At 43.5% G+C, this 12,797-nt stretch overlaps 1 protein-coding gene across 2 annotated transcripts in view; it reads left to right on the top strand.

The window, feature by feature from the left end:
- Window positions 1-7,029: 7,029 nt before the first annotated feature.
- The window catches only part of NQO2 (N-ribosyldihydronicotinamide:quinone reductase 2), a 130,529-nt gene continuing 124,761 nt past the window's right edge, over window positions 7,030-12,797 (top strand). For both annotated transcript variants that reach the window (XM_040431968.1, XM_040431967.1), the window contains exons 1-2: window positions 7,030-7,227; window positions 9,432-9,596. In XM_040431968.1, the coding sequence (XP_040287902.1) occupies window positions 7,221-7,227; window positions 9,432-9,596 (172 nt within the window). In that variant the 5' untranslated portion in view covers window positions 7,030-7,220. The remainder of the gene's footprint in view (window positions 7,228-9,431; window positions 9,597-12,797) is intronic.

Below are 12,797 nucleotides of genomic sequence, written 5' to 3' on the forward strand. Positions count from 1 at the left end.
TTATTGCCTGTACATGTGACTGAATAAATACAAAGAAAGAATTATCAACAGCGAGTGCCGGTCTTTTTCATTGATTATATATATATATATATATAGTAAGGGATTGTCTCTTTTCAGGGGGTCACACTCACAGATATCTTCGCAGACACGATTATAATGTCCAAACTCTTGCTTTATTTCAGACACTTTAGCAAAGCACAGGTTAAGAAGTCGCAGCTTCAACTTATCACGTGTGACATCCACACAAAATAACAAACCCTTGCCCGGCTAGGCTCTAACTAAACACATGGAACACAAATGCGGCTTTCCTCAGCCATTCAGTCCAGCAACCTCCAGGCTGTGACACTTCAATACCTTTTGGGGGATTGTGGCCCAGTAGTCCTCCCAACTCTGGCATCGTGATTCTTGTTTCACAGGCGTCACCGCGTCCCCCAAAGTTCAGGCTATCGCCTAGCCTCGTGGCCCCTCAGCCCACCCGGCTGAGACCACTCACACAGAGCCTCACCAGGACTGTGCTTCACAAGACACTCCAGAATGAGATACACCCAAGATCCAGTAGCAGGATTAAATAGGATCCCTGGATATGAGCATGCCCTAAGTCCCGGACTGGAGCATGCAGGGCCGGATTAACGTAGGGGCTGATGGAGCTGCAGCTCCAGGCCCCTACCATAAAATAGGCCCATCTGCCAGCCAAAGGGCCGTCGGGAGGGTTAAAAGTCCTCTGTTGTACACAGCGTCACATAGCACAGAGACAATGCAGAGACGCTCACCTCACGCTGGCAGCAGGGAGCCTGAGGGAGGGACTCGGGAGGAGCGTAATATGATCCTAGAGTGGAAGCTGCTTCTGCCAGCCCCTCCCCTCCCCGCCCACCAACCAATCGGAGCTGAGGCAAGGCAAGCACTGGCAGGTCTGAGTAGTACAGGGAGTCTTCACAGGTCCTGTAAGGGAACTGCACAGTGTAAAGTGTAGTTCCCAGGTTAGAACAGTGCATCTGCCAGGACCTGTGATGACCTCATCTTCAGCATCACAGGTCCTGCAGAATCTAGCAAAGGAACAGCACCAAAAATGCTGTAGTTCCTAGGTTTGAAAGGTACATCTGCCAGGACCTGTGATGACATCATCACAGGTCCTTCAACCCCTAACAGCAAGTATTAGAAGTTCACAATCAGCTCTGCATTTACCCCCCCTCCATGCCCTGTTTTTATTCAATGCTCACTCATGTATAATACTTCAGACAGGTACAGTGACCACAACCTCATGTACTTCACACACACAGTGACTATAATGCATAACTGACCACATATTTATATAAACACTGCATCCACAGTATTATACCTTGTATGCCTCACATCTATATATATATATATATATATATATATATATACACACACTGCATATATTAAACAGTATTATAGTTGCAATATGTACAGATATATAATATATATTGCAGTGTACTGATATGTGAGGTACAAGGTATAATATATGCAGTGTGTATAGATATATAGTATATACAGCAGTGTACTGATATGTTAGGTACAAGGTATAATAGATGGTGTGTACAGGTATATTGTATATACAGTATTGGATTGATATGTGAGGTACGAGCTGTAATTTATACCTCATATATCAGTACACTGCTGTATATACTATATACCTGAACACACTGCATATATTATACCACGTTCCTCACATATCAGTACACTGCTGTATATACTATATACCTGTACACACTGCATATATTATACCATGTTCCTCACATATCAGTACACTGCTGTATACACTATACATCTGTACACACTGTATCTATTATGCCTCTTTTGTGTGCCAGGCCTGTTTTGTAATCCCAATCCGGCCCTGATGGCATAAATTATAAAACAGCAGCGAACATAGTTCATGGAACAAAGAAAGAGGCCTGGAATGGGTAGTGGGAGGGGCTATAAAAGGGGAATGGGGGCCCAATTTAGATTCTTGCTATGGGGCCCAGTGATTTCTATGTAAGCCTTTGACAGGAGCAGAGAGATAAGAGAAGTGACAGATGACACAGAGTTTAGATTACAGGTTAAATTAACCCTTTAGGATCAAATTGGCTTCTCAGGAGATATATATGTTAAAGGCATCTCATTCAGTAGCTATATAACTAAGGGTGGGTTCACATCTCCTTTATGGATTCCATTAAGTGGGGACTGTGGGGACTATTTTATTATCAGCCAGTGACTGTGTTACTGTAATACTGTTATCAGTTCAGCACATAGTTTTCCCTGTGCGTGCATTCACATTTCACTTCACTTGGTTCGTTGTACTACTGTCAGTGTCAGACTGTTGTCACTGTGGGTAACAATGCACAACAGACAACAATGCACACCACAGTGACAGCTCCTGACTCCTGTCCTGAGTCCTCCTGTCCGGCGTCAGCCTCAGCTTCCCTTCACTATCACTATAATCAATCACTCTTCCTGATCCGGACTCACTCATTAGAGAGCTGAAGAGCCGACTGAGTCAGCAGCAGCAAGTGAATCGAATGGATAGCATCTGCGCATGCGCAGCGGTACCTAGCGTCTTCGGTTCACTTGCGAGAGCTCAGCAGTCAGTGACTCAGCAAGTGAACCGAAGATCCGATTCATGAATCGGTTCATTTGAATGAGCTGATTCAAATGAACCGATTCATCTGAAAGATCCGAACTTCCTATCACTACTGAGGTCATATCCGGCGGGCCGCGGCATTACAGGAACAGCACCAGCTGCTCTGACGTCCTGCCGCCGGATATACGTCACAGGATATCCGGCGGCAGGACGTCAGAGCAGCTGGTGCGGTTCCTGTAATGCCGGCCCGCCGGATATGACCTCAGTGCGCCCGCGGTTATCCCTCCTGCACGCTGCGCTGTGTACAACCTACTCAGCAGTTTCGACCAGCACATGGCCCACAGCGCTCAGCCACACCAGCCCGTGAGACAGCAGGAGCTTCTGGAGCAGGTATCAGATAAACTCATCCAGTTGGAAGGGAGGGCAATCATAGTGCTGTTATGATTTATGGACACAGCTCTCAGCATGCTTAGCCAGCCTTCTATCTGGCTTTGCATCTTGAGAGTCACAGTCCACAGGCTGTTTCTGAGCCTGTGGACTGTGACTCTCAAGAAGCACAGCCAGATAGAAGGCTGGCTAAGCATGCTGAGAGCTGTGTCCATAAATCATAACAGCACTATGAAAATTACTGACTGGCTAAGCATGCTGAGAGCTCAGTCTAAATAACATAACACATAAAGAAATTACTGTTTCTAGCTGCTAGTCCACAGTCCACAGTCCACAGCAGCTAGAAACAGTAATTTCTTTAAAGGGATTCTGTCACCAGGTTTTACCCCTGTCAGCTAAAAATATGCTGATGTTCAGGGCGTCTTCACAATTCCTAATGTGGGCTTATAAATGTCATCTGTGGGCTTATTTAGCTAAAAAACAACTTTTACTAACCTGTCAGTCAAACAAATAAGGTGCCCAAGGGGATGTTAATGGGTGCAAGATGCCCGCCGCACCCACCGCCGTTCGTGCCCAGCGCCGCCTTTCTGGACTTCTGCACCGCCTCCTAATCCTCTGTGCCGCCTCTCGCTCTCCCTCCCCCCTCCTTCTGCTGTAAGATCTCGCGCTTGCGCACAGGGCTCTGCCTGATGCGCCTGTGCAGACTTCTCCATTTGGCTTCTTACAGCGAAGTGCACATGCGCCGGCACTTTGCTCAACCCCTGTATGCGCGAGATCTTACAGCAGGAGGAGGGGGGAGGGAGGGAGAGCGAGAGGCGGCACAGAGGATTAGGAGGCGGCGCAGAAGTCCGGAAAGGCGGCGCTGGGCACGAACGGCGGCGGGTGCGGCCGGCACCTTGCATCCATTAACATCCCCTTGGGCACCTTATTTGTTTGACTGACAGGTTAGTAAAAGCTGTTTTTTAGCTAAATAAGCCCACAGATGACATTTATAAGCCCACATTAGGAATCGTGAAGACGCCCTGAACATCAGCATATTTTTAGCTGACAGGGGTCAAATCTGGTGACAGAATCCCTTTAATGTGTTATGTTATTTAGACACAGCTCTCAGCATGCTTAGCCAGCCTTCTATCTGACTGGCTAAGCATGCTGAGTGCTGTGTCCATAAATCATAACACAGCTCTATGAAAATTACTGTTTCTAGCTGCTGTTGTCCACAGTCCACAGCAGCTAGAAAACAGTAATCTTCATAGTCATGTTAAATGATCACTATAGTGTAAGGAAAACAAAGCGGTTTTCCTGACACTATAGTGCCCTGAGGGTGCCCCCACCCTCAGGGTCCCCCTCCCGTGGTCCCCCTCCATGTTGCCAAGATAGACGCCAAATGAAGGGGTAGTTGCAGGAACAAAATACTTTAATGGTATCGATAAAATATATATGTAATTAAGACACTGAGTGCAGTTCCATAAAAAGGCCCAGCAAAATCCTCAGCACCAGGCCCATGATGCTCTTAATCCGGCCCTGGGAGCATGGGGAACAGGCACCCACCTAACACATTACCTGTTCCCAGTAAAAGCCCGCCCTGAAATAGCTGAACCAGCTACACTATCTATATGGTGTCCCCCAAATACTTTAGTGGACACCTGGACTAGGGCTTTTACTACACCAAGGCCGGGCCCCTTGGTGACACGCTCCTGGTGAAAACAACACCTCAATGTTCACATTGCCACAATATATATATATATTCACATATACTGACATCTATATATATATATATATATATATATATATATATATATATACACACACACACACACACATACCTACATAAAAACACACAATATACACATTTACACTCAGGTATTGCCTTACTGTAATTAAATTCACACACATACACTTAGGCCTCATGCACACGACCATTCAGTTTTTTGCGGTCCGCAAACCTCGGATCCGCAAAAAACAGAAGCTGCCTTTGTGCCTTCCGCAATTTATGGAACGGAACGGGCGCCCCATTGTAGAAACGCCTATTATTGTCCACAAAACGGACAAGAATAGGACATGTTCTATTTTTTGTCCGCATCTTTTGCGGCAGTGTAAAGATGCTACCGATTACCAAATGAACCACAGAAATGCTCATTTGTGTAGGCACCTAAATCATCATTTGCCGGCATCAGATCATGCTTTCTAAACACACTCTGCTGCTGGCAACCAACGAGTCTGTATGGGGAGAAGCAATGGCATTAGAGATCACTCCTCCCCATAATGTGTATGAGATCACTTCATGTAAATGCATTGCTTCACCTCCACTGACAAGGAGGCTCTTGCCAGGATGGAACGCTTCCTTCCCGTCAATCGCCTACTGAAATGTCCCGCCTAAAGGAACCTTAAGATGATTGAAGGTAACATAATGTGCTAAATATATGAATTAAAAGGGGTAAGGTAAAAGATATGTTTTCTTGACTGCATGTTTAAATAAGGTGAATCCAGTTTGGGAGGCAGATAAGCCTCAATCTCAGAAAAGAAAGAAATTTGGGTCTTCTACCAAAATGAAGGCTATCCACAGCTTCAAACATGCTTGAGCCATAATGCATAGCCTAGTTAGTAAAACAATGACAAATCCAACTAGACACAAACATATTGGGCATAATTTATCATGAGGGTAATGTTTGAAGTCAGTTTTGTTTGAGTCGGCGTTCATACTTTGCACCAGATGTAATGTTCTTTGTTCATTTTGGTGCATCTTTAAAGCTAAGACTACTTTCACATTTGCGTTTGGGCGGATCCGTCATGGATCTGCAAAAATGGATCGGTTACAATAATACAATCGCATGTATCCGTCATGGACAGATCCGTTTGTATTATCTGTAACATAGCCAAGACGGATCCGTCATGAACTTCATTGAAAGTCAATGGGAGACGGATCTGTTTTCTATTGTGCCAGATTGTGTCAGAGAAAACGGATCCGTTCCCATTGACTTACATTGTGTGCCAGGACGAATCTGTTTGGCTCAGTTTCATCAAGTGGACAGCAAAACGCTGCAGGCAGAGTGCGGAATGGAGACTGATCAGAGGCAAACTGATGCATGCTGAGCAGATCCTTTTCCATTCAGAATGTATTAGGGCAAAACTGATCCATTTTGGACCGCTTGTGAGAGCCCTGAAACGGATCTCACAAACGGAAAGCAAAAACGCGAGTGTGAAAGTAGCCTAACACTTTAGTAGGGAAATGGTACTCCAGTTTTATTTTCACCACCCCCCTACTGGAGTGAGGTTGCAACTTTTTTTGTGACCTTTTAAAAAGTCAAACTGGTGAAACTACTTAATATGCCTGCCCACTTACCCAAACTGAAGTGAGTGATGTAAAACAAAAACAAAAAAAAGGGAAAAGTGCCATATTTTTTGTGCATGTAAGCTTAAAAATAAAATATAGATATATCTCGCAAAGCCCCCCCTTTTGTGACTTTTTGAAGCCAGAATTCTGGGGTGCAGGGCGTGATAAATTCCCCCCATTCTGTTGCACATCATGCAGCTCTGGATTCATGGGATCAATATTTGACCAGTACAATCCAATGCTGGTTTTTATCTATGAATTTTGTGAGTATGAACTGTATTTATCCCCTTGTTTTTTTGAGGATTAGGTTATTTTAAGTGTTTAGCTGATAAATTCCGAAGAGCTCCAGCAGATTGAATCGGAGTATTCGCTTCAGTGATTAACTAAGACCCTTGACCTTTTTTTTCCTGCTGCTTTTGTGTATTACAAAGGATTATAAAAACACTAAACTGCTAACCTCTATGCTAGTGTATGTATAAGCCATACGCAGCTCTGTTATCTGTTCTTATCAAGTTGCTAACCTCTCTAGTATTGTTGGGTATAAACAATATATATGCTACTTTTTCTCATCTGTGATGATCACCAGCTGCTTTTCTGCACATTTAAATTCTGTGGAAGAGGATGGGAACTGATCTGCACAGCTCTGGTTTCCAAGGGAATGCAATTCAGCATGAAGTATAAAACCCGGGCCTAAAGTGAATCCTGGTAATAACACTCTCTGCATGTTGATGACACAGGCTGCCTCCTGGCTTTGTCTGCACTCACTTCTCTATTGACAATGCTGATCTTGTGAAACTAGTGACTTGGAGCACTGACTGGCTGCCTGTTTTTCATTCTGATGCACTTTGCTTTATACATTTGATACATCATAGACTAACAGTGACACATCAGAAGACTTATTTAGAGAAAAGGACTCTTAAAATGTCAGGTAAGGAAACCAGATTCATCCATTGCTAGTTGGCAGGTAAGGACAATTTTTAGTGTGATATAGTTTAAAAAATTGAATTTTTATCTTGTGTCATATACTGTAAGACGTAAGTGATAGAATAGTGACCAGTATCATGTTTTGCTTTGTCATAGCTGCACAGATGCATTCACTTTTAAATTATGCATGGGGTAACAGATTTAGAAATATTTTTGCAGTATGATATTCAATGCATTTGGAACGTCTTCAGACCTGTACACTTTTTCCACATTTTATTATGTTGCGGCCTTGTGCTAAATAAAAATAAAAAAATCAACCTCTCCATCAGTCTGTACTCAATACCCCATAATGGGGGAGGAAAAACAGAATTTTAGAATTTTTTGCAAATGAAAAAGAAAGACTAAGATTTCACATGGACATAAGTATTCAGCCCTTTGCTATGACATTTGAAATTTAGCTCTGGGGGCTTCCCATTTCTCCTGATCATCTTTTAGATGTTTCTACATCTTGATTGGAGTTAACCTGTGGTACATTTAGTTGATAGGAGGTGATTTAGAAAGACACACCCCTGTCTATATAAGATCTCACCGCTGACAATGCATATCAGAGCAAACACCAAGCCATAACGAGGAAAAGACTGCTCATAGAGCTCAGAGACAGGATTGTGTGGAGGCATAGATCTAGAGGATACAAAAATTTCTGCTGCACTGAAAGTTCTCAAGAGCACAATGGCTCATATCCTCTCGTCTGGCTAAACCGTGTCTCTGGGGACAATGGTCGGTTATTGCGCTGGAGCCTGTCATTACAACCTTTCAATTTTACCATTCAATGCCGACCAGGAAAACAAAACTGTAATGCCGATGGTTTGTCCCGGCAGACTGATATCAGCCCAGAGTATTGTTGTTCTGGACAGCCTCAAGTTGCCCCGGAAAGGGGTCAAACCATGTCTGCCAGAGTGTTCCACAAGGAGGGAGCTATGTTACAGTTATGTTACAGTTATACTCTGGCTGATACTTTGTTGCAACAATGTATTTCGGTTATTTAATTATCATTTGGTACTTGCCCGATTTGAACAGTGATACCCCAGATTGCTATGCCATGGAGCCCATTCGGATAACAAAAGACTATGTGAATGTAAAGACTTTGGCTCCATGGCGATTCTACTGTATTCGTATAGTCTGAGTGCCATTTACCTAATAATATGCACTCAGACCGGAGCTATCTGGGGATGTGTTACATGTCTATGTTTACTGTAATGGTTGTGACATTGTATGTTTGAGTAGTGATTTCTGTCCTGTTGTCCCCACGTGTATAGTGGCGATCTCCCTTTGTCCTGAGAGATAATTGAATTACTCCTCGGTTGTCTCCGGGGCAGAGAGGAGGAAACCAGGATGCATTGTGGGGATGTCTTGTGTCTGTGTGTCCTGAATTGTTGTTTATCTGTCCTGTGTCAGTCTTCCATCTGGTCCCCCTAGGGGAGTGTCCACCAGATGGGGACCTGCATAAATACGGGCGGGTAGCCCTCAGTAAAGAGAGATTCTGCTTCTTACCCTCAATTCGTGCTTTGACTCGTTTTGTAGAGCATCACTAATCACTAGCCCTTGTAAGAGCTCTCTGGATTTCATCTACACTTACAGGAGCATGGATGACTGCTAAAAGGAACCTAACAGCGGTCTCTAGAATTCGGGGACATGGACATCTAAGCGGTCCAACCCTCAGCCAGTCTGAGGCAACCGTAACAGGCCCAATTGCCTTTTTTCATCTAACCCATAATAAAAGTTCATATAAAATGAATGCTTACTTATGTGTATGTGAAAATGGCCCCTAAAAAATGACAGCTCATCTCCAAGAAAGAGAACATCAACAGCTGAACTGCAGAGGGAAGAATTCTTACCTGCTCTGGGTTCCAACTCCTCCGGTCCCCAGTTGCCACTGCTGCGCTCTATTCCTGCTAGTCAACATCTGGTTTGATGGCGGTTATGTTTACTGCTGCAGCCACTGACTTGCCACAGTGGTGATGTGTCCAAGGCCCCCAAAAGGTGGACAAGCCCTTTAGCTGCTAACACTGCATAAAGCATATCTAAAGAAGCAACAAAATCAGCAGAAATAAAAAGTGTAGCCTTTTAGTTATGTGCAGCAATCACCTATCTGTTTTGTTGTAAATTTTTAAATCTATCTTTGTCTCTCCTTTTTGCATACCTCAATAGGCAAAAACGTTCTGATTGTGTATGCTCATCAGGAGCCAAAGTCAATGAACGGTTCATTAAAAAATACTGCAGTTGATGTCCTGAGTAAAATGGGATGCAGAGTTACCATCTCTGACTTATATGCTATGAATTTTAATGCAGCTGCAACCAGAAGCGATATTACAGGTAAGAGTTAAACATGTGCAGTGGCTGGGTTTGGGGTGGCCCCAATGCTACGCTGTGTACCACGTGTTGCTGCTCTACGGAAGGAATGGTAAGGCGTAGTGCACCCCAATGGGAAATAAGTCCAGAGAGTCAGGGTCTGCAGTAAATCAAGGTGCTTCTTTACTGGATGAATTCATTGGGCTGACTTCTCCAGTCTCTCTGGCAGAAAAAGGGTTTGATGCTGAGGAAAGGCCTGAGCTAGCTGTCCCTCTCTCTCTTCAGAAGACTGCTACCCTGGTCCAAGGCTGGTGATCCAGGGTCTGTGGCAGCATATCCCCGTCTCAGCGTCGTCTTCTGGTCACTCAGTAAACTTGCAGAGTCTCCTCTTCCAAGCACTGTTCCCTAACTGCAGCACACTAGAGGCTCTGACTGCTGTCCTTATATACAGTTTTTGCTAGACTCGAAACTTCTAGCGGGAAGGATGGAGTGCAGAAACTCAGCACAAACTTGTATACATTGTTTCAGCTCCCTTCTGGTATAGACTTACATTAGAGCTTCAATGATACACAGTGGCAATGACATAGCAGGTTTTCCAGACAAAAACAAGTTTTCAGACATAACATAGCTAAAACCAGACATTTAAAAGGTCAGACTGTCTGCTTTTGGTGGTAAACAAGTCTGGGTTTTTCCATGGGGTCCCCCTAGGGGAGTGTCCACCAGATGGTCTTCTTTAACCCCTTCCCGACCTTTGACGTACTGTTACATCATAGGAACCACTGAGTTCCCGCAATTTGACGTAATAGTACGTCATAGTGATCGCGCGGGCACCGGAGCGGTGCGCGAGCGATCACTGCAGGGGCCCGGCAGTCCGTGGTAGCCGGGGCCCCTGCTGTATCCCCTGGCATCGCTGTAAAAGCTGGCGGATTTACCCCTTCTATGCTTAAATAAATAAGAAAAAGTAGACATATTAGGTATTGCCACGTGCTTAACGATCTGCTCTATAAAAAAGTCACATGACCTAATCTCTTAGGTAAACGCTGTAAAAATAATTTTTTGTTACCTTGCCTCACAAAAAACGTAATATAGAGCAATAAAAAATCATTTGTACCCCAAAATAGTACCAATAAAACTGGCACCTTATCCCGTAGTTTCCAAAATGTGGTCACTTTTTTGAGCTTCTACTGTAGGGGTGCATCAGGGGGGCTTCAAATGGGACATGGCATCTAAAAACCAGTTTAGCTAAATTTGACTTCCAAAAACCATATAGCATTCCTTTCCTTCTGCGCCCTGCCGTGTGCCCGTACAGCAGTTTACGATCACATGTGGGGTGTTTCTGTAAACCGCAGAATCAGGGTAATAAATATTGAGTTTTATTTGGCTGTTAACCCTTGCTTTGCTACTGGAAAAAATTTATTAAAATGTAAAATCTGCCAAAAAAGTAAAATTCTGAAATTTCATCTCCATTTTCCATCAATTCTTGTGGAACACCTAAAGGGTTAACAAAGTTAGTAAAATCAGTTTTGTATACCTTGAGGGGCGTAGTTTCTAAAATGGGGTCATTTTTGGGTGGTTTCTATTATGTAAGCCTCACAGAGTGACTTCAGACCTGAACTGGTCCTTAAAAAGTGGGTATTGGAAATTTTCCGAAAAATTTAAAGATTTGCTTTCATACTTTTAAGCCTTCTAATATCCCCAAAAAATAAAATGTCATTTTCAAAATGATCCAAACATGAAGTAGACATATGGGGAAAGTAATTACTATTTTTGAAGGTATTACTATCTATTATAAAAGTAGAGAAATTGAAATTTGGAAATTTTTCAAAATTTTGGGTAAATTTGGTATTTTTTTTATGAATAAAAATGTTTGTTTTTTTTTTACTTTTTACCACTGTCATGAAGTACAATATGTGACGAGAAAACAATCTCAGAATGGCCTGTATAAGTAAAAGTGTTTTAAAGTTATCACCACATAAAGTGACACATGTCAGATTGCAAAAAATGGCCTGGGCAGGAAGGTGGAAACAGGCCCGGGGTTGAAGGGGTTAAACCCTATGGCAGCTGTGGAAAATTACCAGCTTCTCAATCAAAGTCATAAGTCTCTTAGTATTCATTAACCCTTTTCACAGAGCCATGTAAATACAGTGATAATGAGCAGGATATATATCACAACATATATACACTCACCTAAAGAATTATTAGGAACACCTGTTCTATTTCTCATTAATGCAATTATCTAGTCAACCAATCACATGGCAGTTGCTTCAATGCATTTAGGGGGGTGGTCCTGGTCAAGACAATCTCCTGAACTCCAAACTGAATGTCAGAATGGGAAAGAAAGGGGATTTAAGCAATTTTGAGCGTGGCATGGTTGTTGGTGCCAGACGGGCCGGTCTGAGTATTTCACAATCTGCTCAGTTACTGGGATTTTCACCCACAACCATTTCTAGGGTTTACAAAGAATGGTGTGAAAAGGGAAAAACATCCAGTATGCAGCAGTCCTGTGGGCAAAAATGCCTTGTGGATGCTAGATGTCAGAGGAGAATGGGCCGACTGATTCAAGCTGATAGAAGAGCAACGTTACAGCCGAGGTATGCAGCAAAGCATTTGTGAAGCCACAACACGCACAACCTTGAGGCGGATGGGCTACAACAGCAGAAGACCCCACCGGGTACCACTCATCTCCACTACAAATAGGAGAAAGAGGCTACAATTTGCACGAGCTCACCAAAATTGGACTGTTGAAGACTGGAAAAATGTTGCCTGGTCTGATGAGTCTCGATTTCTGTTGAGACATTAAAATGGTAGAGTCCGAATTTGGCGTAAACAGAATGAGAAACATGTATCCATCCTCTGATGGCTACTTCCAGCAGGATAATGCACCATGTCACAAAGCTCGAATCATTTCAAATTGGTTTCTTGAACATGACAAGGAGTTCACTGTACTAAAATGGCCCCCACAGTCACCAGATCTCAACCCAATAGAGCATCTTTGGGATGTGGTGGAATGGGAGCTTTGTGCCCTGGATGTGCATCCCTCAAATCTCCATCAACTGCAAGATGCTATCCTATCAATATGGGCCAACATTTCTAAAGAATGCTATCAGCACCTTGTTGAATCAATGCCACGTAGAATTAAGGCAGTTCTGAAGGCAAAAGGGGGTCCAACACCGTATTAGTATGGTGTTCCTAATAATTCTTTAGGTGAGTGTATGTATGTTTGTG

Source organism: Bufo bufo, chromosome 5 (genome assembly GCF_905171765.1).
Source record: "Bufo bufo chromosome 5, aBufBuf1.1, whole genome shotgun sequence".
NCBI classification, from domain to species: Eukaryota; Metazoa; Chordata; class Amphibia; order Anura; family Bufonidae; genus Bufo; species Bufo bufo.